This window comes from Felis catus, chromosome B2 (assembly GCF_018350175.1).
Source record: "Felis catus isolate Fca126 chromosome B2, F.catus_Fca126_mat1.0, whole genome shotgun sequence".
NCBI lineage: Eukaryota > Metazoa > Chordata > Mammalia > Carnivora > Felidae > Felis > Felis catus.
Window position 1 is genome coordinate 29485372 of NC_058372.1, and position 24236 is coordinate 29509607.

Consider the following 24236-nt stretch of genomic DNA (forward strand, 5'->3'; position numbering starts at 1 on the left):
CCCTTCCCTATGTTCATCTGTCTTGTATCTTAAAGCCTCATATGAGTGAGGTCATATGATATCTGTCTTTCTCTGATTAATTTTGTTTAGCATAATACCCTCTAGTTCCATCCACGTACTTGCAAATGGCAAGATTTCATTCTTTTTGATTGCCAAGCAATACTCCACTGTGTATATATATATACCACATCTTCTTTATCCATTCATCCATTGATGGATATTTGGGCTCTTTCCATACTTTGGCTATTGTTGATAGTGCTGCTATAAACATTGGGGTGCATGTGCCCCTTTGAAACAGCATACCTGTATCCCTTGGATAAATACCTTGTAGTGCAATTGTTGGGTTGTAGGGTGCTTTTATTTTTAATTTTTGAGGAACTTCTATACTGTTTTCCAGAGTGGCTGCACCAGTTTGCATTCCCACCAGCAGTTCAAAAGAGATCCTCTTTCTCCGCATCCTCACCAACATCTGTTGTTACCTGAGTTGTTAATGTTAGCCATTCTGACAGGTGAGAGGTGGTATCTCATTGTGGTTTCAATTGGTATTTCCCTGATGATGAGTAATGTTGAGCATCTTTTCATGTGTCGGTTGGCCATCTGGATGTCTTCTTTGGAGAAGTGTCTATTCATGTCTTTTGCCCATTTCTTCCCTGGATTATTTATTTTTTGGGTGTTGAGTTTAAGTTCTTTATAGATTTTGGATCCTTCCTTCCATTTCAAACAAGGTAATGGAAACCCTGTACACATCTTTGCACACCTGTACAAATATATCCATGTAGGATAAATTCTTAGGGGTAGAATTGCCAGGGAAAATTATGCACATTTAATATTTTCATAGACACTGCCATTTCCTTAAAAAATCTGTTTACACGTATTTGGGAAAAATTCTACACATTCTCACCTCATTTCCTGGTCCTGTCACATAAATTCTCTTTGGAGTTTCCCCCAGGTGCCTGCTCTATGACTTCCTCACTCTGTGACCAGCCCCCATTTCAGTAGCCCAGAGGCCCCAAGTTCTAACTTCCTTGTACTGGACCTTGAGGGTGAGGAGCTTTCTGGTCCTTAACAGGAATTCTATCACTACAGGTTTCCTCTGGAGGCTCCTGAAGGCCCTGGTTTAGTTTAGCCCTGCTTTAAAACTTGAATAATGTATGGACCCTTTTGAAAGAAATACAATCCTCATGGACTTGACTTAAATTATTTTTATAATTTAAATGTGTGCAAACCATGCATGCAAATCCAGCTAACTCTGAATTTCTTATGCTTCAATACTTGAGCAGTTAGGGGCACCTGGGTGGCTCAGTCTGTTAAGCGTCTGACTTCAGCTCAGGTCATGATCTCACAGTTTGTGAGTTCAAGCCTGGTGTTGGGCCCTGTGCTGACAGCCCAGAACCTGCAACCTGTTTCAGATTCTGTGTCTCCCTCTCTTTCTGCCCCTCCCCTGCTTGTGCTTTGTCTATCTCTCAAAAATAAATAAACATTAAAAAATTAAAAAAAAATACTTGAGCAGTTATAAAGCTGTAGAAACAAAACAAAGTAGAAATAAATCCACATAAAAGTAAAAAGGCAATTTGAAGTAACTAATTTAATGTGATGAGTAGCTGTTTTTCTGAAATGAAGCTGCTTCTGGCAACATAAACACATACTGCCTAATTCAGGTTCTTTTGAAATTGACACAATATTCCACTGTGTGCCCAGTGATGACTCAGTTCTCCCCATACTTGTGTCTATTCAAATTGCTAAGAAATCTTTGTCAGTACATGTCTTCTGGACTTCACTTAGTACAAATGCAGCCCAGACAGTTACAGAAGAACTAACTTGACCATAAAAAGCTAAACACAAACATAAACAAACACAGACACTCACATACTAGCCCTGTATGTATGTAAGATCTGTTACATATGATCCAGAAAATGCTTATAACACTTTTAAAAAATCACCAATGAAACAAAAACATGGAATTTAATCATTTTCACAGGGCATCATGGGTTGTCAGGAGTCCGGGGACCTCAGTTTGAGAAATACTATCCTAGTAGTGACCTTGACTTCCAGTGTGACCTTGAGCAAATCTTTTGCCATTGTTGGATCTCTGTACATTGTTTGTACACAAACAATGATTTTGTGGGAGGTGACAATGTATTCTTGGGAGGTGAAGGAAGTTAGAGTCTTTTTGAGGACTAAAAGGAAAGGACAAGGCTTTTTACAGACCCTAGATTTGGGAAAATAATGATGGCTAAGACCCTACTGTCTAGCTTTGGCTTTGGAGTTAAAAGGCTTAGGGTTTGAATTCCAGATCTGCCAGTTGCTGTGTACGTCTGTGAGAAAGTTGACTTCTCCTGTTTCTGCCCCTGTAAAAGTGGGCATATATCAAAACGCTACATCACAGAGCTGTGGTGAGGACCAAATAAGGTGACTCAGGAAAGTGATGAGGGCAGAGCCTAGCCTTAACAAGGTTCAGTAATCAGCAGTGTTTTCAGAAAGAGGCCAAGGGCTGCAAAGGACAACAGAAAAGAGAAAGTAAAGATTCTGAGATTCTCTCTATAAATAGCAGTATTTCTGATACATGGCTGTCGGGAAATTTCACCCTAATGAGACCTGCAGCAACCCTGTCAGCTTCCACTCAGCCTTTCTCATTTCTCCTTGCCTATCTGCCTTTCCAGGCCCAGGCTGGAATCTCTTTCCCCCATCCCCAGGCTTTCACGTCTTTGTCCAGCCAATACTATTGGTCAGCCGTGAAGGGAGCGCCCCCCTGTGGTCACCCTGTTCACTGCAGGGACCATGAGCCTCACAAAAGAGTCAGATGAAAGGTGGAGTTTTCCAGGGAGAGCAAGACTCAAGTAGCTCAGGTGAGTGTCTAGTCTAGCCCCACAGAGGCTGATATGGATCTCCCTCCTAGATACCTCCCCCTTTTGAAGAAGAAAGAGAGAGGTAAAGGAATTTAGGAGAGGCCTGGGTGGGAAGCAGTAACTCCTCAAGATCTGAGGCAAGTTACAACCTCTCCAGGTCTGGTTCCCCTTTCATGAGGAGCCCTGCGTCTCGCACCTCAAAGGCTCCAAGGAGACAACTAAATGATGTGAAAATACCAGAAAAATATCTAGCACATACACTGCTCTTCTGTAGGATCTCAGCATTTCCTCCTGGATTCCAGGCTGGGGGCGGGAGGTGAAATACTGGCTAGATGTGGCCGGGATAAAGTTGGAATCAACTCCTCCCTCCCCCCCAGCTGTTGCTCTGCCAGATGCTGCCAACACACTGCTGCCATAAACTACCTTTAAAATCTAATCAAGCCATTTCCCAGCTCAATACCCCAAGGCTCTTCCTCCTCACCTTCAGAATAAGCCAAACTACTAATGAGATTATCTCACCTCACTCTGCCTTTCTGGGTTTACTCACCTGGACAGACCCTGTCTTCCAGTCACAGCTGCAGTTCCCCATAAAGCATGTCTCCTTGCTATTGTTCCCCTCAGCTTCTTCATGGGAGCGGCCCTGCCTGATCTCTGCAAATCTCTTTCTGACTTAAGGTCCAATTCAAGCTCCAACTCTTCCATGAAGATTTCTTTGATCTTGACTCAGGAGGACCCGGTCTGCTCCTCCCCTGGGTATCCCCAGCTCCTTCCAGCTCCAATTATAGCAGGGGTCATCCTACCTTCCATGATTACATACATACACATACACATTCATATATATATGTGTATATATATATATATGCATATATATGCATATATATGCCTCGTTCCTCCTCTAGACTGTAAATGCCTAAAGAACATGGAGCGGGTTGGGTTCCTCAATGTATCTCTCATAGCACTTACTTTCAGAGCACAAACAATAACTATGGAAATCAATTGGGAGGTGGAACTCAAGAGACCCAAGTGACACATGAGGGAGCCAAAGAGGGAGATCACATTAGTGGAAATTGGTTGGTTGCTTCCATGAAAAGGGTTTGTGCTTTACAGATGCCATCTCATATTATCATCCCTACAGACTCCAGGGGCAGGCATTACCATGTCCATCTTACTGGTGAGGGAACTGGGATGTACTAGGACTCAGTATAAGAAACTAGATGGTAAGTGGCAATGTCAAGCCTCACCTCTGAGAGGCCAGCCCTTGCTTTCTTCCCTCCCTGTTTGGTACTCTGCCTACTCTCAGTGCTGTGAGAGGCGTGGTCAGTACCTCTCTCCCTGCGCCACGCCTCCAAGCCTAATCAGTCACCTTTGGCTTTAAAGATCATATTTTCCAAACTAAGAATTTGTGCACACTGACAAGGACATTTGATTTCAGAGGTGACAGGTCAGCATATGTTTAAAGTTGGGGCTGTTCTTGAAAACTAAGGGTGTCTTTTGCAAAATCCTTAAAGAAGTGAATTCTTAGGGACCCAGAAGGCGGCCTCCAAAGGCCTGCAGCCAGTCAAGCTAATCTCTCTTCCCTTGCCTGGATTCTCCCCCACTTGGCAGGACCAGACATCCCCTGCTTAAGTAAGCCCTCAGCCACAGCTAGCCAATGCTGCTTTCCCCTTACGCTGCCTCCCTCATCTCCCTTTGTCTGGGGTCTCTTTGTCTGTGGTCTCCCTTTGGTTCAGTTTTGAAGCCCTTTGCCCCCTCCCCTCCTTTCTTTTGGTCTGGCAGCTCCCTCCCTCTCTGCAGGACTGCGGCAGTGGCTTGGGGGAGGGGAGTGGGGCTGGGTTGCCATGGTCACGTCGAAGCCGGCCGCAGCTGGCTAGGGCAGCTGCTCCCAACCCCCGGATGGGCGGACAAAGCCAGGCGTCCTTGGCAGTCCCAGACCTGGAACCCCAAAGGCCTGAGACGGGGGGACTGGGGCCCAGGAGAACCCTGAGCTGGAGGTGAGAGGGCAGAAGCCAGAGCTAAACTGGGATGGCAGCAGTGAGGACTGGAGCTGCGCCCATCCCTCACGGGGAGGGACTGCTCTTGGCTGTTGGTGTGGGAGGGAGGCAGCCTGGCCACTGCAGGAGGAGGGGAAGGATGGGGAGTGCTGTTGGGGACCGTGGTGGTGCCTCAAATGGGCTGAGGGACTAGGATGTCCCCAGGGGGATGTCTGGGGTCTCTGTGTCCTGTCACCCAGAAACAGGTTTGACTCAGACATTAGGCCTCTGTCTCCCCCGGTCTGTCTCTCCATTGCCCCTTCCTTTCCTAGCTGCTTACACTTGTCATCTCCCTCTGTCCCTTCATTTCAAACCTTAGGCCTCAGTCTCCCTCCTCTTCTCCTTCTCTTGGTTTCACTCCAACCCCTTTATTTTTCTCCTTTGCCCTTGTTTCTGGTCTGCCCACCTCTTAGGGCTCCACACTTTCCTGCCCTCCTTTCTGAGTGCCCCCAATGACTCCCTGTCTCCACTCCAGCTTGTTGCTCTTTCCAGCAAACTTACCCCCTCGTGCTGTGTGTGCCCTCATCCCCCCCCCCCCCGCCCCCATGTCCTCTGATTCATGGTTCCCCTGGTCCTTTGAGTTCCATCCCCACCATCCCATCTTTCCCCACCCCCCAGGCCACCCACAACTGAACTGCTTCGTCTTTCTCCCCATACTATGTCATCTCTCTCCACTCCTTCCACTTCTGGGCCTCAGTTTCCCATTTCTACTTGGGGATATCAAGGCCTGACTCGTGGTTGCAGCCTTGCGCCCCTGTGCCCATCAGTTCTCAGTCTTCCCAGCTGCTGACCCGGCCTACTTGCTCCAGAGGCAGCTGCATCTCCTGGGAAGGGGAATGCAGCTAGTGTGTGTGGGACCTTCTGGTCCATCCTCCCTCTCACTGGTCCTGCTGGGCTTCCCTGCGGTGGCCTGAAGCTGCTTCTCTCTCCTACGTGCCTCTCCTCACGTTTTTTGAGCTGTTTCCCCTCCTCTCCTTCCTGGGTAGCAGGAAGCCTTTGGCCTGAAGGGGAGGGAATCTTGGATAGGAGGGCATGGATGTGGAAGGAGTGGAGGTTCCTTTGGGGGCTCAGGAAGACATGGGGTTCTCTGGAGTTGGGAGTGATGCAGCAGATGTGGGATGGGCTCCAGGGCCATGCAAGGCTGTGTGGACTCAGTCTTTGGCACTGTTCTGGGGGCCCCTGGATGGCTGGGATTTCCCTCTCTGGCCCCTGGGAATCTCGGCTCAGAGCCCCGCATTCCAGCCGGCTCCAGCCCCCTTTCCGCTGTCACTTGACTCCGCTGGGCCCCAGCCCTGCATCCCTCCCACTCCTCCAGCTTTGGGCTGGGGCGAGGTGGGCATCACTGACCAGGAATTTCTCTTGGGGGAGACCAGGAGGCAAGAGTTTCAGGATTCTATGGTTTCGTCATTCTCCCCAGGGGACCCCTCGGTCTGGCCCCGCCACGTCACCTGGCCGGGAGTGTGGGTCTGGGGTGTGGAATGTCCCAGCGGGGTGTGAGGGGCTGCCGCTCCTCCTTCCCTGAGGCGTCTGGCTGCGGCCCAGCCCCGCTTGCCAGCCCGGGCTTCCTCCGAGCACAGTCCCTGGAAGGAGGAGCCGAGAGTCGGCCCAGGTGAGGTTACTGGGGAAACCTAGGCCCCGCCCCCGGCCCGGCTCCACCCCCAGCCCAGCCTCCCCGGGGCCCAGACACCCCGGCGGCTGTCTCCAGAGGGGTACGTGCTCTTGGGGACCCCTGGGGATTTGGTCGGACGGGACGGTGGGAAGAGGCAATTCTCCGAGTGACCATGGGGCTATTAGTGTCTTAGCAGTCGGGCGTCCTTGGATTAGTGTGTTCTGGGGGTTTGGAGCTCTTGCCCATATGTGCCTTAGCCTCTCCCGAGGGCCAACTTCTTCCTGGTAGTACTTTTGTGTACTTATCTGGTTAGGACTTCGTGTTTCTTTCTTGGGACTGTTGTCTGGGACTGCACGTAGGGTGCGAGCTGATATCTGCTGTGAGGTGCAGTGAGGCCGAGATCTGCAATGGACTTACAGATCTTTCTGAACCGGTGACATTGATAGGTGGCTGGCAGGTGTGGAGAAGCGGTGTCCTGAGGCCTCTCACCAGAGCTCCTCTGTCCTGCCCACCTCACCCCGCCTCCTTGCATCCATCTTCCCTGGGACTCCTGGTCCTGGTCCTGGTCCTTCTGGGTTGTGTCCGATTTTCTCTTTGCCTCTATCCCCCTCAAGCCCCTCGCCTTGTACAGGCCTATCCCTGCCAGTGGTCAGAGTCTCAACCCCGCCAGGGCCAGAGCTGACTGGGCCTGAGGAGGGCTTGCCCTGAGGATTCCCGGGTCTTGAGCAGGAAGCCCAAAAGAACCGGTGTCTGGGAGTCTGGGCCCCAGGGTCCTTGAGAGGACTGAGGGGGGGGGGGGTGGAAGTAGAGAATGGGGCGAGGAGAAAGTGGGGGGCCATCAGGCTCTGGGAAAATCTGGGTTGGGGTGTACAGGACAGGAGGCAGGAGAGTGCCAGAGAGAAGCAAAAGTTGGTGGTGTGAAAAATGTGGGTCTTGGGGGCCTGGTTGGACAGGTGAGCCTGTCCCCTTCCTCCATCCAAACTCCTGCTGCTGGGTTGGGCACCCGGCCTGTGGGAACCTGCTCCTTCCCTGTGCCCTGGGGCTGCCCCCTTCACCTCCCTCTCCAGGAACTGAGCCCAGAAAGGGGGAGTAGGGAGGGGACCATCCCCTCCTGGGGCCTGGATTTGTGGGAGGCCCCAAGCAGGGCCTCAGCTTCGACTGTTCCCTTTAGTGGGGACCGCGGGGGTTGGGCCGCGCGGGTAGGCCGAGGGGGCTGGGCACGCTGCGTTTTGGGGACAGCTGGGTGGTTACCTGGGGGAGGCCGGGGCGCACAGGGGAATGCGGGGTGGGCGTGGCAGCCTAGGGGAGCGCGCGGCCCGGAGGGCGGTGCCGGGCGTGGGAGCGGCGGGTACAACGCGGTCCTTGGAGGGGGAAGGGCGGCGACCCGGGCGGGCGGGAGGGGGAGCCGGGCTAGTGGGAGGCGGCGCCTGGGCCCGAGCCGCCCCAGCCCTGGCTCCTCTCCCCGGAACAGGCCCCCGACAGCTGCGCGCGGGAGCCGCCTCCCGACACCCGAGCCTCGCCGGCGCCTCCCCGCTCCCGGCTCCTGGCTCCCTGCGCCTCCCCCGCCCCTCGCCCAGCAGCCGAGGAGGCCCCGCTCCGGGGTCGCACGCAGGGGTCTTCCGGGAAGAGCGATGAGAGGTAGGGGGCGCGGCCGGAGGACCCCTGCGGGACGGAGGGGCGGAGGCAGAGGCCTGGGGCTCCGGGGGAAGCGCGGCGGCCGGGTGAGGGCCTGGCGGCGCTGTTCTTGGTTGTCCAGCCCCGCCAGGCGTGACCCTGCTGCCCGCCCCCCCCCCCCCCCCCAGCGCTCTGGCTTACTGTCTGAATATGGGGGGAACCCCCTGATCTCCGCGAAAGTGTGTTCCAGCCTTGAGGAAGGACCCCTTTTACTCAGTGTGAAGGAACTGACCCACAGGAAGACAGGTGCTTGTGTGTGGTCTCACTGAATCATCTCCTCGGCCCTCTGGAGAAGTGGGCCTGCCCTCCCACCAGGCCAGTCCCTGTGGGCATCTGCTAACTGCTACGCCTCCACTCAGCTCCCAGTTGGGCAGCCTGCCCCCGGCCCAGCAGAGGCCTTGACACCCTAACCTGCCAGTGACAGCCTCTGGATGGTCATTTGGTTCTGTCGTGAGAATGTGTGCCCGGTGAGCACCATCCTCAGTGTCCCATCCCCCACTCCCTTCCGCACCCCTTCGCACCCCCTCCGGGTCAAACTTCACCCAGCCTTCATCGCACAGGTCCCCTGCTGGCTGGACCTTCCTTTCCAACACCACCACCACTATCCCCAGTCAGTGTCTGGTGCTGAGACTGCCTCTTGCCGCAGGCACTTAAGTGCATCCGGAGTTGAGTGCTAGAGTGGACCCAGGTGAAAGCTGAGAGTATGGGAAAATGGAGCAGTACCTCCTTATTCCCATTTCCTTCTGTTCCCCACCGCCTTGACTTCCCTCTGGCTTGGTCATGGTGTGTATTAAGGGGTGGGCCCCAGTGCTCTTGGGATGCTGTGCCTGAGACCTTGAGTGTGTGTCTCACACTGTCCTCTGATGGTAGGCTCGTGTGGTGTCTGTCATATTATGCTCACAGGTGTCTCAGGATGGCTATGTTTTGTTTGTTTGTTTGTTTTTTTACAAACATTTTTGATAGTTTATTTATTTTGAGAGCGAGAGAGAGCAGGAGAGGGGCAGAGGGAGACAGAATCCCAGGCAGGCTCTGCGCTGTCAGCACAGAGCCCCATGCAGGACTTGAACTCATGAACTGTGAGATCATGACCTGAGTCAAAATCAAGAGTTGGATGCGTAACTGACTGAGTCAACCCAGGCGCCCTGAAGATGGCTATTAACTAAGTGATGGGATTGGACTTTAAAGAAGGCCAATGTGTGGATGGAGTTGATGTGTGTGTGAGCATCTGCATTTGCCCCCGCTGGGAGTCCATGTGTGTAACAGATTTATGTGGATGTCACATGTGAGTGTCTCCGAAAGTGTGTGGAGAGTTGTCTGTTACAGAGGGGGGTGTGGGTGTGGATGTGGGTGTGGGTGTGTATGCTACATCTAGCCCCAGTGTTTACGGGGCTCTGTCAGTAAGCTCTGTAAGCTGGCATGTCTGAGGTCTGTGTGTTTGGGAGGGGGTGGGTATACAGAGCTGTGTGGGTGTTGTCTGTGGTGGAGGGTGGGGGTGAGAGAAGAGAGGGAAGGACCTGCAGCAATGTCCAGGTCTCTGCTTTGTTATTGGTTGAAATGGGGTGGGGTGGGGTGAGGTTAGGGGTAAGTCTTCTGGGCCTGTTCTTCATGAGTCTGACCCAGTGGAGAGAAATGAGGTGATTGGAGTGTTGGAGGGGTTGGATTGCCTCAGACATCTGTGTGTTTCTCTGCTTGGCTCTGTGCCCTGTGCTTCTGAGCCCGCTCTATTTACCTCTTGCTTTGTGTTTCTCGCCCCGTCTCCCCCTGCCTCCTATCCTCTGCCTGTCTTTGTATCTTTGCCCGGGGCTCCTCTAGCTCCGTCTGGCTCTGATGACTCATCTGGGATAGGCATGAAGGTTACCCACGGGAACAAGGGCCCTGCTGTTCCCGAGAGAGGTGGGGGTGGAGAGCGGCACCCAGGAATTCCAGGCCAGCCGCCTGGGACCTTGTAGCCTGCTCCCCTGCACGTGGCTCCTGGACCTCCAAGGGACCAGGTGTGATGCCTCTGGCTCTAGCTCTTCTTTGATGCCTGGGTGCCCCCCGCAACTCAGTCAGCCCCCTCAGCTGCTGCTTCAGAGCTGTGGGGTCTCAGCTGCCTCTTACATTCCTGCCCTAGAGCATTATGGGAGCAGCTGGAGGAGGACAAAGGGATGGGGGAGTGTCCCCCCACTCTTCCTACCTCCTGGGGTGACCTGGCCTCCCTGTCTTTAGACCCGCCCTCATCTCCAAGGCAACGCAGGCCTTTCCTAGCTCTGGGCTTTTCCTTCAGAAGCAGCCACCTTCAGAAAGTGCGACCTTGGGGGACAGGATGTCTGGGTCTTAGGAAGGGAAGACAGCAGGGAGAGCTGGAATGGGATGCTTTGGAACTGATGGCAGATATGGCACTAGGGGTCTCGGGCACTAGAACTCAGTGCAGTCCTCCAGGAAGAGGAGAGGTCAGAACAGTTTTTCCTGCCTCTGGGGCTGGGGAGGGTACATACCTGGATTCACAAGGAGATGCCAATTGGAATGGTTTTAGGCCACGCTTGCCACCTGGGCCCTGGTGAAGAAAAGCAGAGATTCTCAAACTTTGATGGGCACAGATCACCTGGGGATTATATTAAAATGAAGATTCTTTTTCTTTCCTCCAATTTTTTATTTAAATTCTATTTATAGTTAACACATAGTGTAATTTTGGTTTCACGAGTAAAATTTAGTGATTCATCACTTACATATAGCACCCGGTGCTCATCATTACAAGTGCCCTCCCTTAATGTCCATCACCCATCCTGCCCATCCCTCCCCCACCCCCATCTCCCTCCATCAACCCTCAGTTTGTTTTCTATCATTAAAGTCTCTTTTGGTTTGCTTCCCTCCCTCTTTTTTCCACTTCCCATATGTTCATCTATTTTGTTTCCTAAATTCTGCCAGTTTGCCTTCCTACCAACAATGTAAGAGGGTTCCCCTTTCTCCAAAATGCAGATTCTGATTCAGCAGATCTAGGGTAGGGGTGAAATTCTGCCTGTCTCCTAAGATGCTGGTCCAGGGATTACACTGGGCTTAGTGCGGCTACAGAAGACAGTGAGATTGGAAGGCACTGGGGTCCCCCACTTCTCTTAGAATTCTGAGCTCCTAGGTGGAGAGGAGACCAGAGTTTAGGCCAGTGTTTGGCACATGGGAAGCATTCTAAAAATATAGCTGATGCTCTTAAACAATGACTGCTTTGTCACTTTCCTCCTATTATTCCCAAAGCAGCCCATTCTGTCTGTTGTTGGCTGTTGTGACTCTGTCTGTTGTGACTCAGTCTCCTTGATTGCCCTTTAACTTACCCTACTACTTACCACTTGTTTTGTCCCCTGCAGAGATGCTGCCTCCACCCCCTTAGGCCTGAGGAGTCAGGAGCTATGGGGCCAGGGGCCCTTTCATCTCTACTGCTGCTGTCGCTGCTCTTAGTGGCAACTGGAGATGCTGACATGAAAGGACATTTTGATCCTGGTAAGGAGACTGGCTCCTGGGTCCCTGAGGATGGGGCTTTGGGAGACAGAGTTCAGGGACCTTGACCCTCTGTGTGCCTGTGTTCACCCAGCCAAGTGCCGCTATGCCCTGGGCATGCAGGACAGGACCATTCCAGATGGGGACATCTCTGCCTCCAGCTCCTGGTCAGACTCTACTGCTGCTCGCCACAGCAGGTACCTGGAACCTCTGGGACTGCTCTGGAGGAACTTTCTGGGGCCTCTACTTGCCCTTCCAACTCCTCTGCCCATGCCAAGAGGCTTCTGGGAGGGCAAATGCCAATGAACTTCCCCACCCCCAATGCTGGGGGAGCTATAAATACGAGAGACAGAGACAGACCAGATGTTCCTTGTGATCTCTTGCCCCGTCCCAGGCTGGAGAGCAGCGACGGGGATGGGGCATGGTGTCCTGCAGGGCCTGTCTTTCCAAAGGAAGAGGAGTACCTGCAGGTGGATCTGCGGAGGCTGCACCTGGTAGCTTTGGTGGGCACCCAGGGGCGGCATGCTGGAGGCCTGGGCAAAGAGTTCTCCCCCAGCTACCGGCTACGTTACTCCCGAGATGGCCACCGCTGGATGGACTGGAGGGATCGCTGGGGTCAGGAGGTAAGGCTGGCAGGGGCAGCTCCCAGGAAAGGCTGGTTCTCCTCTCTTCCCCACTTTAAATGCCACCTGTCCACTGACGACTCTCCCAATTTATACCCTCTCTAGCCCAAGACTTTCCCTTGAGCTGCATCTAGTGTTGCAAACCTGACCACCTTCTAGGCCTTTCCACCTGGATGTCTAATGGGTTCTCAAACCTACCATAAATTTCCCTAGTTGAACTTGAATCCCATTCCCACCTCACAACTGCTCCTCTCCTAGCGCAGGCCAGTTGCTCAGGCCATAAGCTAAGATACCGCTCATTTGTCTGGTCTCTCACCTGCTAATTCCAAAGCACCAGCAAGGCCAGTCTGTGCTACCTCCATGATATTTCCTAAATCCAACCACTTGTCACCGCCTCTACCTCTACCACCCTAGGCCCTGCTCACACCATCCCCAGCTTAGATGAACACACTGGTCTCCGAACTGTTTTCCTGGCTCCTCTCTGTTTCCACCTGAAATCATATCTCCACCTAGTGGCTACAGACACTCTACCTGAGAAAATGCAAATCAGATGAGGCGCACTTGGCTTATAGCCCTCCACTGGCTTTCCGCTCTGCCAGAACAAAAGCTGAGCTCCGTCCTGGGTGCAGAAGCTTAGCTTGCCCTGGCTCTTGCCTGTATCCCTTACTTCTCTTTCCTATTCTTGTTCCACCTGGGCCCACTGGTTTTCTTGCTGTTCCTGGAACAAGCAAGGGTTTGTCCCACAGCCTCAGGACATTTTTGCATGCTGTTCTCTGTGCCTGGAAAGCTTCTCCCCCAGATCCTCAGCTTCTCCTTCCACTCAGTTCTCCTCTAAATATCACCTCCTCAGAGAGCCCACCTCCCCCTACTCCAGCTCCACACCCTGCCTCTTGTTCTTCACAGCTGTTTTTCCTACTGGAATCTCAGTACTGCAAGGGGAGAGGGGAGGGACGGATGTTTACCACTGAGAACTTACATAGCTGGCACAGAGTAGGCACTCAACCAGTGCCTGCTGAGTGAACAGAGAGAATGGGGTAAAGGTGGGGGGAGCCAAAGCAGGGGTGCAGAGCTGTGAGGGACTGGATAGAATCTGTGCACAGCGGGATGGGTGGCTTAGAGACAAATGGAGACGGACAAAGAGTCGAGGCTGACACTGGTGGTAGAGGACAGACTGTCAGGCTGAGAGATGTGTCAGAGATCTTTGCTGTGGCCCCTTGTTTTACACATGCCTGGCTATACCCCATATCCTTGTATGCTTAACACCACCCTTCATGAATCTCTCTGGCCACTGTGTGCTGGGCCAGGGAACAGCTGGTGACTGGGAAGTTAGATCCAACCTGTAGCCTTTCCCACTCATGCACGCTGTTTCCTGGGCAACAGGTGATTTTAGGTAATGAGGACCCTGGGGGAGTGGTACTGAAGGACCTTGGACCCCCCATGGTGGCCCGACTGGTTCGCTTCTACCCCCGGGCTGACCGGGTCATGAGTGTCTGTCTGCGGGTGGAGCTCTATGGCTGCCTCTGGAAGGGTGAGTCATTCAGACCCCCAAGAATTCGTTTCCTGGCCTGGGGCCTGGGGAGTGAGGTCTGGGGAGAAGGGCATCCAGGATCCTCTTTCTCTTGTTGGGAAGCTATCACTCTGAGTGAGGAAGGGCCTAGCCAACATTGCCTCCTCCATGCTGGTGGGCCTGTGGAAGGACACAAGAAGGGGAATGACGCAGGGGAGGTGGCGGGAGGCTTCCTGCCTCTAACACCTCTTCTCCTACCCTGCCCCAGATGGACTCCTGTCTTACACAGCCCCTGTGGGGCAGACGATGTACTTATCTGAGGCAGTGCACCTCAATGACTCCACCTACGATGGACATACCACACACGCTGTTGGCGGGTAAATGAGGCAGGCCCTGCGGGGCATGAGCCTATGCGCTGGAGGGAGGATGCAGTGGATGTGTTAAGGAGTCTGGGCAGTGAGATGGAAGTAGTGGGGAAAGGGTTAGGTGGGGCCTTGGGGACACAGGATCAGGATTGAGGGTAGCAAGGCAACTACTAGCTCATGTGACACTTTGTGGGAATTAGAAAAAGGCAACCCTTTGCTAATACACATCTGTTGGAAACTGTCACAGTAAATTCACACAACGTAGGTTGAATGGTGCCTCCGAGAGATGGTGCCTTCCTGCAGCTTATAGCTGCAAAGTACCTTGACAATCCTAGGGGTGGGAAAGAGAGAACCACAGGAAGGACGTTGGGGCAGGAGGTAGGGGCTGGTCCAGACTGGCTGGGGTTGGGGTTGCAGAGCACTTAAATGGGTGGCACTCTCTTTTCTCCCACCCTCCTCTTCCTTGGCTCCCCTGCTCTCCAGGTTGCTGTATGGAGGTCTGGGTCAGCTGGCAGATGGTGTGGTGGGGCTGGATGACTTTAGGAAGAGCCAGGAGCTGCGGGTCTGGCCAGGCTACGATTATGTGGGATGGAGCAACCACAGCTTCCCAGGAGGCTACGTGGAGATGGAGTTTGAGTTTGACCGACTGAGGGCTTTCCAGGCCATGCAGGTAAGTGCGTGTGGCTCTTAGGCAAGGTTATGAGACCAGGGTGGTTGCCCCTGGGGTGCTTGCCCAGGCTCTCCTGGCTTTGACCCTGTGTCCCTCCTCCCTTCCCCCCAGGTCCACTGTAACAACATGCACACCCTGGGAGCCCGCCTGCCTGGTGGGGTGGAATGTCGCTTCAAGCGGGGCCCTGCCATGGCCTGGGAGGGGGAGCCTGTGCGCCACGCCCTGGGGGGCAGCCTGGGGGACCCCAGAGCCCGGGCTGTGTCAGTGCCCCTGGGCGGCCGCGTGGGCCGCTTTCTGCAGTGCCGCTTCCTCTTTGCTGGGCCTTGGTTACTCTTCAGCGAAATCTCCTTCATCTCCGGTAAGCCTCTGGTCTATGCCCAATCCTCAACCTCTGGGATCGCCAACCCGCAGTACCCACTCCTGGCACCAAAGTATCCACTCTTGGCACCATGTTTATATAGCACTCATGAGACTTTGCAAGCAGGGATGCTCCAAATAATTTGAACACCTCCCTACCCCTTCCTCCCATCTCTGTCTTTTACTTTATGAGCCCTTCACTCATGACTGATATTGAGCAAGTAGGACAGTGTTGGCTGTAAAAATACTGAAGTACTCTGTGCTGGTTAAGAAATAACCTCTTCTCCAGGCTTCCTTATACCCAGCTCTCCACTTGGGCCTCTCTCTGGGAGTCCTGCCTCTCCCCATAATCCAGCACCTAAAAAGTTGACATCCACAACAGCCAGGCCCCTCCCATTCTGATTGGTTGGTACATATACCCAGTGTCAGCCCTGCTCCTGGAAGTAGAATTCCCTAGGTCTCATGCAAGTAGCTTTTCTTTGGTCCATCTTCCCTATCTGACTCCTTCCTTTCTTCTCTTCCTTCTTTGCAGATGTTGTGAATGACTCCTCTCCAACTTTGGGGGGCACCTTCCCACCAGCTCCCTGGTGGCCACCTGGCCCACCTCCCACGAACTTCAGCAGCTTGGGTGAGCAGCCCTGGGGCGTCCTCCTGGACAAGTGTATTCTGGGCTACTATCCCTCCATGCCCCGCCTCCAACTTGGGTAGGAAGTGGTTCTGACTCTCCAGTGTTTCTGATTCTCTGTCTCTGCCAGAGCTGGAGCCCAGGGGCCAGCAACCTGTGGCCAAGGCTGAGGGGAGCCCAACTGCCATCCTCATTGGCTGTTTGGTGGCCATCATCTTGCTGCTGCTGCTCATCATTGCCCTCATGCTGTGGCGGCTGCACTGGCGCAGACTCCTCAGCAAGGTGGGCAGAGCGAGGGCAGGGCCCGAGCTACAGGGGGGGTGGGTGTGGGTAGGAGGAGTTGGGGGGTATAGCCTGGAGAGGACAGACAGGGTGTGGGTGTGGAGAGTGAGGCCAGGCTGAGGCCAATGTGTGTGGGGAATCCTGATTAGTTTGGGTCCTGCAGGGACCACAGAACATTGTCTAATTAGAATAATTAGAGGTGGACTTAGTAAAGAGATAGGTTATAGAGGAGTGGGCAGATGTATGAAAATTAGAAGGAGTAGTGCAATTTCCACAGATCTGTTACCACCCATAGGCCTGGAAGATGAGAGGAGGGCAGTTGCTGGAAACTGGAGGAGTGAGTCTGGGGAAAGGGCTCCTTGAGAGGGGCAGTGGACTTTGCTTCAGGGACACAGCTAGCCTAAGTACACCTCTCAGGGAGAGGCTGGGAGCATAATCACCCTGACCTCACTTCTCGCCTGCCCAACAAATTCCTCTTGGGCCAACCCAAACCAAGCCTGTTGATACAGTCCACACTGGTCCACCTTCTGGGGTAGAAGCTGGATGGGAAAGGTGGAGAGTGGAGCTAGAGAGGCAGGGAGGAGCTAGAGGAAGAAGCCTGGCACACTCTGAGCCCATGTCTTCCTGGCAAGAATCAGTGGTGGTGATATGCATGAAGGTTGAATGATTCCATAATTATCTGGTCAGATTTGGGTTGGAATCCCAGAATGGTACATCAGGGGACTCACTCGTATGCTCTTGAACCTCTGTTTCTTTACCTGTGAAATAGAGTTAATAGTAGATACAACTGTGGGACTGTCGTGAGGACTGAAGGGGAGAAGGTGGGCATGGCATTTAACGAGCTGGAATCATGCACTAAACAGTAGCCACAGTTAACCTTCCCATTCCCATGACAAGGCTGAGCGCCGGGTATTAGAAGAGGAGCTGACAGTTCATCTGTCTGTCCCTGGGGACACCATCCTCATCAACAACCGCCCAGGCCCTCTTGAACCACCCCCTTACCAGGAGCCCCGGCCTCGTGGGAATCCGCCCCACTCTGCTCCCAGTGTTCCCAATGGCTCTGGTAAGATCTGCTTTGTTCTAGTCCCACCACCATCCTCTGCCTGTTTTCTTATGGTATCCCTTTTCCTCTCTGTTCCCATTCCCTTTTCCTGTCTTCTCCAGATTCAACTCATTTTCTTATTTCTGTGCCCCTGGTCACCACACTCTGTGTCACTCCTTGTCCCTACCATATAATCTTTCTTAAGAATTTTTTATGTATTACCCATAATCCCTAGTGGCCTTATCTTGTCTCAGTGTCCCATACACATCTCTCTTCCCTATTGTTCCCTCTCTTTATGTCTTCCTGGCCCCTCTCCTTTCTCCTAGATTCACTGCATTCATTCTGTCCGTCTGTCCATCCATTATCCATCCTTCTATCTGAATTCATACATCCATCCATCTATCTGTCCATCTTTTTGTCTGTCCACCATTTGACCATTTGTCTATCATCCATCCATCTATCAATAAATATTCACACATCTATTCATCCATCCATCATCCATTCAACCACCCATCCATCCTCTGTCTATCCATCTATTCATTCATTATCAATCCATGTTCATCTATCCATTCACCTATTCATCCATCTATCCATCCATCCACCATCCAGCCATTCATCCATCATCCACCTATTCATCTATTCATACATATTCATCCATCTATTTGTTCATCTCTCCATGCATCCATCCATCTATCCATTCATCTATCACCCACCCATTCATCTACTCATATATATTCATCCATCCATTTGTTTATCTGCCCATCCATCCATCCATTCAACTATTTGTTTGTCATCCATGCATCTATCCACTGATCTATCCATTCCTTCATTCATTATTCATCCAGCTATCCAGCACCCTCCAGACCCTTGTTTTATCCTGTCCCTGTCTCTCAGTACATCCATCCCCATCAGCTCTGGTCTTGCCCTATTCCAGGTCTCCCTGTCTGTCTAGCCTTGAGTCTCATCCCTTCCCCGTGTCTCCCCCCCTTCCTTTTCCCGACAGCGTTGCTGCTCTCCAATCCAGCCTACCGCCTCCTTCTGGCCACTTACGCCCGTCCCCCTCGAGGCCCCGGCCCCCCCACACCCGCCTGGGCCAAACCCACCAACACCCAGGGTAAGCCCCTCTGCCCCTGGGCTTCTCCAGGTTCCCCATACCTCTACTGGGGCAGGGAAAAGTCCTCACACCTTGCACTCCCTCCTCTCCCTGCTGTGGCCTCTTCTGCTCTCCTGAGCTCCCAAGGAGGAAGCTCTTATGCCTTTAGCTCTGTGCTGTGCTTGCTCCTTCTTAAGGCCTTTCCCTTGAGCAGAGGAGCAGAAAGCTCAACGGTTCTCAGCTCTGTCCTCCTTTTCCTCTTCCACCCCATCTTTTTTGCTCTCCAGACCCAGAGAGGAGGTTGCTATGCTGACCCCAGGTTCTCTTGTAACTCCTTCTTTGTTTCCCCTCTCTCTAGAGGTGCCAGGAGGAGGGCCTCTCACCCTGGGTGCTTGCCCTCTCCCCCCATGTGTTCTCTCTCTGCAGTCCCAGAGGTGAAGGCTCACACCCTGCCTTTCCTGTCTGCTCCTCCTCTTCTTGATGTTGCCTTCTCATTGTTCCCCCCTCCCAGAGCTAAGAGAGGACAGCTCTGCTTCCTCTTCTTTGTCTGTAGTTTCCTTGTTGTGCTGGCTGTGAGGAACTGTTCTCCTCTCTTCCTTTCTGTGTGCCCCTGTCTCTGCTTGTCTTTGAGCTTGGGGTGTTGGGTTAGGGAGGGTTTGGGTAACCACGGCAGGGAGGAGCCAAGGCTGAAAGCAAGGGGGTGTGAGGTGGGTAGAACAGCTGTGAACAGGAGGGGCTGACAGTGAGTGGAACAAGGGTTTGGAAAGTAGGGGGTGACTGGATGACTGGCACCATCCTTCTTCCAGTGGTGGGTAGAGGAATTCCTCTTCCAGCCAAGAGTTACCTCATGGTCTCTTGGGCTGTGCTGGGATCCCTAGAGAATAGACTTTATGTCATTCTTTGTTCAACCATTTCTATTGCCTTAAACTCTGGAACAGCTAACTTTCATCTCATGCCAGCGTCTTCTCCGGTTTGAGGTTGGTGGGTAGAATACCAAGAAGATGGAGAGTAGTCCCAGTCTTTCACCCAACAGGGAGACAAGGGGCCTCTGGGAGGCTGCGGTGGAGAGCGATGGCTCTCAGGGGCTGCTCCTGATGCCTTGTCCTGTCTTCTTTCCCCTCAACTTTCCAGCCTGCAGTGGGGACTATATGGAGCCTGAGAAGCCGGGTGCCCCGCTTCTTCCCCCACCTCCCCAGAACAGCGTGCCCCATTATGCCGAGGCTGACATTGTCACCCTGCAGGGCGTCACTGGGGGCAACACCTATGCTGTGCCTGCATTGCCCCCAGGGGCTGCTGGGGATGGGCCCCCCAGAGTGGATTTCCCTCGGTCTCGGCTCCGCTTCAAGGAGAAGCTTGGCGAGGGCCAATTTGGGGAGGTAAGGAAGATCCCTGCCCAACTCTCAGTAGTGTCTCAACTATCTGGGACTCTGATGCCATGCCCATATGTCCCTCTTGGTTGGAATCTGTCAGCTGTGACTGTGTTATTCCAATTGACCCTGTGACCTCAGTGAACTGTGTGACTATCTAACAAATGAGCTTCTTTCCCCAGGTACATCTGTGTGAGGTAGAGAATCCTCAAGATCTGGTCAGTCTTGATTTCCCCATTAATGTGTGCAAGGGACACCCTTTGCTGGTAGCTGTCAAGATCCTACGGCCAGATGCCACCAAGAATGCCAGGTGAGGAGCAGGCATGGTGTCTGGAGATAAGGAAGGGAGGCCATGAAGAGTGGGGAGTGATCTAGAGACCAACAGAGGGGGAGTGTCTGGGGAAAGAAGTTTCCATCTTAGGCTGATCTCAGCCCAGGTCTCAGTGCCACTAGTGAGTTAGCTTGTCTGCTGGGGTTAGGGTGCTGGTCTACATGAGCAGGAGAGATGGTGCAGGTCAGCCCCTCAGTGTCCCTGCCACCTACCTGCTTCTCTAGGAACGATTTCCTGAAGGAAGTGAAGATCATGTCGAGGCTAAAGGACCCAAATATCATCCGGCTCCTGGGCGTGTGTGTGCAGGACGACCCTCTCTGCATGATTACTGATTACATGGAGAATGGTGACCTCAACCAGTTCCTCAGTGCCCACCAGCTAGAGGACAAGGCGACTGAGGGGCCCCCTGGGGATGGGGAGGCTGCCCAGGGGCCCACCATCAGGTACCCACTTACTTAGGCTGGCCCTTCCCTGAGAGCTCCCCAAGGCGGTCTCCTCTCCCCTCGTTCCAAACCAGAGGGAGAGAGGGGAGCATGGGATAGGGAGGCAGGTAGATGTTCAGGGGGGTGGGAGCTGGGATGAGGAACATGTGGCCATGTTCATCTGGGGACTGAGGAGCAAAAGGCCAAAGTTACTATCTTGTAGGTGGTGAGGGACTTGGGCTCTGTCAGGCATCCCCCCCCATTCTCTCACCCTTGTCTGAGTCCAGACAATAAAGCCTAGTTCCCTGGGTCATATGAACCAAACAAATGTTGAGTGGGCACCTACCCCTGGCCTCTACATGGGCATTCCATCTCTGCACCAGAAATAGATATAACCCAGTCCCAGGGAGTGGGCTCCCCTTCCTCTCCTGGGAATCTGTGAGATGGGGATCGGTCTGGGGCTGCCCCAGTGACCTTCTGTTATTGGTTCCCTTCCTCAGCTACCCCATGCTGCTACACGTGGCAGCTCAGATTGCCTCGGGCATGCGCTATCTGGCCACCCTCAACTTTGTGCATCGGGACCTGGCCACAAGGAACTGCCTGGTTGGGGAAAATTTCACCATTAAAATCGCTGACTTTGGCATGAGCCGGAACCTCTACGCTGGGGACTATTACCGAGTACAGGGCCGGGCAGTGCTGCCCATCCGGTGGATGGCCTGGGAATGCATCCTCATGGTGAGAGGCCCTGAGAGAGGCATGTAGGGTGCAGGGGAGGGGAGGTGGGGGAAGACAGGGCATGGGGAGGCCAGGGGAGGAGAGCACAGGCTGCTCTGTGGTCTTGGTCAGTCACTTGCCTTCCCTGGACTGCAGATTCCTCCTCAATAAAGTGAGGGTTTGGGCCAGTGCTCTGTAAGGTTCTTTCTGGCTCTAGGGCCCAGAGAAAGTGGGGAGGAGTGGTATGATGGGAAAGGGTCCAGGAGCCAAAAGTGGGTACAAGAGCTGGAGTCAAGGTGGCAGAGAGCAAGAGAAGTAAGGAGAGACAGGAGGCTAGAGATAGAAAGGTGCGAGTTGGGAGAAAATCAGGACCAGAAAATGGGGGGGGCAGGGTGGGGAGGGAGGGTGGGTAGAAAAGGAAAGAGGCGAAAAGAGAGGACTAGAGCCTGAGAAAGAAGGCAGAGCCAGAAGGAGGGAGGAGCAGACTTGTTGGGAGAGGGGGCCAGCCAAGAGGGAGTCCTGCTGGGGTAAGTGCTAAGTGGACACAGGGCTCCCTGTGGGGAGAGGAGGAGGGTTTGTGTGGCCTGATGCCTTTGTCTGCCTTTGTTGCTTTATCCACGTACCAGGGGAAGTTCACGACTGCAAGTGATGTGTGGGCCTTTGGGGTGACCCTGTGGGAGGTGCTGATGCTCTGCCGGGCCCAGCCCTTTGGGCAGCTCACTGATGAGCAAGTCATCGAGAACGCAGGGGAGTTCTTCCGGGACCAGGGCCGGCAGGTCAGAACAGAGGAGAGGGTTGTGGGTCTGGGAGGGCCAGAGCCTGTCATCTTGGGGACTAAAGAACATCTGTTCCCTGCCTTTCATCCACCCCACCACAATGCAGGTGTACCTGTCTCGGCCCCCTGCCTGCCCACTAGGCCTGTATGAGCTGATGCTTCGGTGCTGGAGCCGGGAGCCTGAGCAGCGACCACCCTTTTCCCAGCTACATAGGTTTCTGGCAGAAGATGCTCTCAACACAGTGTGAATCACACACCCAGCTGCCCCTTCCTCAGGGAGGATTCAGGTGAAGCCAGAGGCAATAAACAAGAGGATTTAACATCACCCCCACTCCATTCCCATTCCCGACCACCCTTCACCTCTGAGAGAGAGGCAATGTGACCATAGGTGGGCTGGGCCTGCCAGGGAGCTGATGCCTTCCCTTCCTCGGACACACTCTCATTTCCCCTTGCTGCTCCCCTCCTGGAAGCCTCGGCCACCCACCCAGCTGGCCCTGTGGATGGGATCCTCTCTGACCTCTTCTAGTCATCCCTGGGGGGGGGAGGATGGGGGCAAATATAGGGCAGACACTGGATAAGGCCTATTGGAGCACCTGGGCCCCACTGGACAACACTGGTTCCTGGAGAGAAGGCTGTGGCCTCCCCAGCCTCTCTTTCCGTCGCACACTGGACCCCACTGGCTAATAATCTGGGGATGAGGAGGACAAGAAAGGGAGGATGTTCCCGTGTTGCCTTGTTCTTACTCCTGGAATTGTCCTTGGCTTTGGCTTCTCCCTCCTCTATCCTCTGAAACACTGGACCTGGGGGTGATTCCTGTCCCCTCCCCCCCCCCCCCCCCCCCCCAGCCATCCCTACTTCCCACCTGCTGTGTTGTAGCTAGAACTTCTCTCAGCCTGTATGTTTCTGTGGATTAAGTACTGGGATTAGGGGAAAAGAGGGAGCAAGGGCCTGTGGCCTTGGGGTTGGACATCTCTGTTGTAGCTGCCATATTGTTTTTTCTATAATCACTTGGGGTTTGTACATTTTTGGGGGGAGAGACACAGATTTTTACACTAATATATGGATCTAGCTCAATGCAATTTTAATATCCTGCACTAGGCAGGTAATAATAAAGGTTGAGTTTTCCACAGCTGTGAGTGGGTTTCTTGGGGTTTTGGTAAAATCTGCTTCCTGTATCCACTCCCAACTCATTTCCTTTCTTCTCCCTTTTTCTCCTTCTCTCCATTCCATTTCCTACTGTGTATTTTGCCCAACACAGTGTTCTGTTGTCTCTCTATAAGCCAGGTTCTTGCCTCTGGAACCTCAAGTCCTACGTGAATGTATGAACCTTGTCAGCTCCATTGGGAGCTCTGCAGGAGGCTTGGAGGGGGGTGGATTAGGCCAGGGGTCTTAACCTTAACCCATGGAACCCTTTGGCAGTGTAGAGAGGTCTACTGATTCCTCCTGAGAATTATTTTAAAACCCATTACACAGGGACCCCTGGGTGGCTCAGTCTCTGTTAAGTGTCCAAGTCTTGGTTTTGGCTCAGGTCATGACCTCACGGTTTCCTGAGTTCAAGCTCCAGGTCAGGCTCTGTGCTGACAGTGCAGAGCCTGCTTGGGATTCTCTGTCTCTCTCTCTCTCTGCCCCTCCCCTATTCATGCTGTCTCTGTCTCTCTCAAAATAAATAAATAAACTTAAAAAGAAAAACATTATGGGGCGCCTGGGTGGCTCAGTCGGTTGAGCGTCCGACTTCAGCTTAGGTCATGATCTTGCTGTCTGTGAGTTCGAGCCCTGCGTCGGGCTCTGTGCTGACAGCTCGAAGCCTGGAGCCTGTTTCAGATTCTGTGTCTCTCTCTCTGCCCCTCCCCCACTCATGCTCTGTCTCTCTCTGTCAATAATAAATAAACATTAAAAAAACTACACACACATAAATGTGTATATATCACATATATATCACAGAGATCAATTGAGTTTACTAAAATGTTTAAAAAACATTTAACTGTTTAAAAAAACACAGTAACCTACATATTTCTTTTAAATATATTTAATAGGGGCGCCTGGGTGGCTCAGTTGGTTGAGCATCCGACTTCGGCTCAGGTCATGATCTCACAGCTCATGAGTTCGAGCCCCATGTCAGGCTCTGTGCTGACAGCTCAGAGCCTGGAGCCTGCTTCCGGTTCTGTGTTTCCCTCTCTCTGCCCCTAACCCACTCGCATTCTGTCTCTGTCTCTCTCAAAAATAAATAAACATTAAAAAATTTTTTAAATATATTTAATAACAAGATCTAGCAGCAGGTGTAGTAACTCTTAATGTCTCCAAATAGTAATAGGCATAAGAAATACTTGACACTGGGAGATTTCTATAAAGGTAGTGGGATATGAAAATAGATGTGGTGTCTTAGTGACAAGACCCAGGTCCTACTAATACTACTGAGGGTTTTGCTCATATTCACTC

At 53.0% G+C, this 24236-nt stretch overlaps 1 protein-coding gene across 5 annotated transcripts; it reads left to right on the forward strand.

Annotated features, from left to right (window-relative positions):
* The first annotated feature begins 4696 nt into the window (after nucleotides 1–4696).
* Nucleotides 4697–22929, forward strand: DDR1 (discoidin domain receptor tyrosine kinase 1). Of its 5 annotated transcripts, none has more exons than XM_019830180.3 (18): nucleotides 4697–4837; nucleotides 11498–11630; nucleotides 11722–11824; nucleotides 12022–12250; nucleotides 13631–13778; nucleotides 14026–14134; nucleotides 14606–14792; nucleotides 14904–15150; nucleotides 15682–15777; nucleotides 15905–16056; nucleotides 16954–17119; nucleotides 18102–18212; nucleotides 19323–19567; nucleotides 19741–19868; nucleotides 20114–20332; nucleotides 20812–21046; nucleotides 21652–21801; nucleotides 21908–22929. In XM_019830180.3, the coding sequence occupies exons 2-18, from the start codon at nucleotides 11540–11542 to the stop codon at nucleotides 22046–22048; spliced, it is 2757 nt and encodes a 918-aa protein (XP_019685739.1). In that variant the 5' UTR covers nucleotides 4697–4837; nucleotides 11498–11539; the 3' UTR covers nucleotides 22049–22929. The 5 variants fall into 5 exon arrangements, with proteins under 5 accessions (XP_019685739.1, XP_006931590.1, XP_023109506.1 ...); XM_006931528.4 differs by lacking the exon at nucleotides 4697–4837 and adding an exon at nucleotides 6463–6585; XM_023253738.2 differs by lacking the exon at nucleotides 4697–4837 and adding an exon at nucleotides 7941–8123.
* Nucleotides 22930–24236: the final 1307 nt, after the last annotated feature.

What these genes read in the sequence shown, in the direction of transcription:
- DDR1 (XM_019830180.3), top strand. Translation starts at nt 11,540, where the DNA reads ATGGGGCCAGGGGCCCTTTCATCTCTACTGCTGCTGTCGCTGCTCTTA. An exon ending in GAAAGGACATTTTGATCCTG is followed by an intron (nt 11,631 to 11,721) that starts GTAAGGAGACTG and finishes GTGTTCACCCAG; the next exon opens with CCAAGTGCCGCTATGCCCTG. An exon ending in ACTGCTGCTCGCCACAGCAG is followed by an intron (nt 11,825 to 12,021) that starts GTACCTGGAACC and finishes GCCCCGTCCCAG; the next exon opens with GCTGGAGAGCAGCGACGGGG.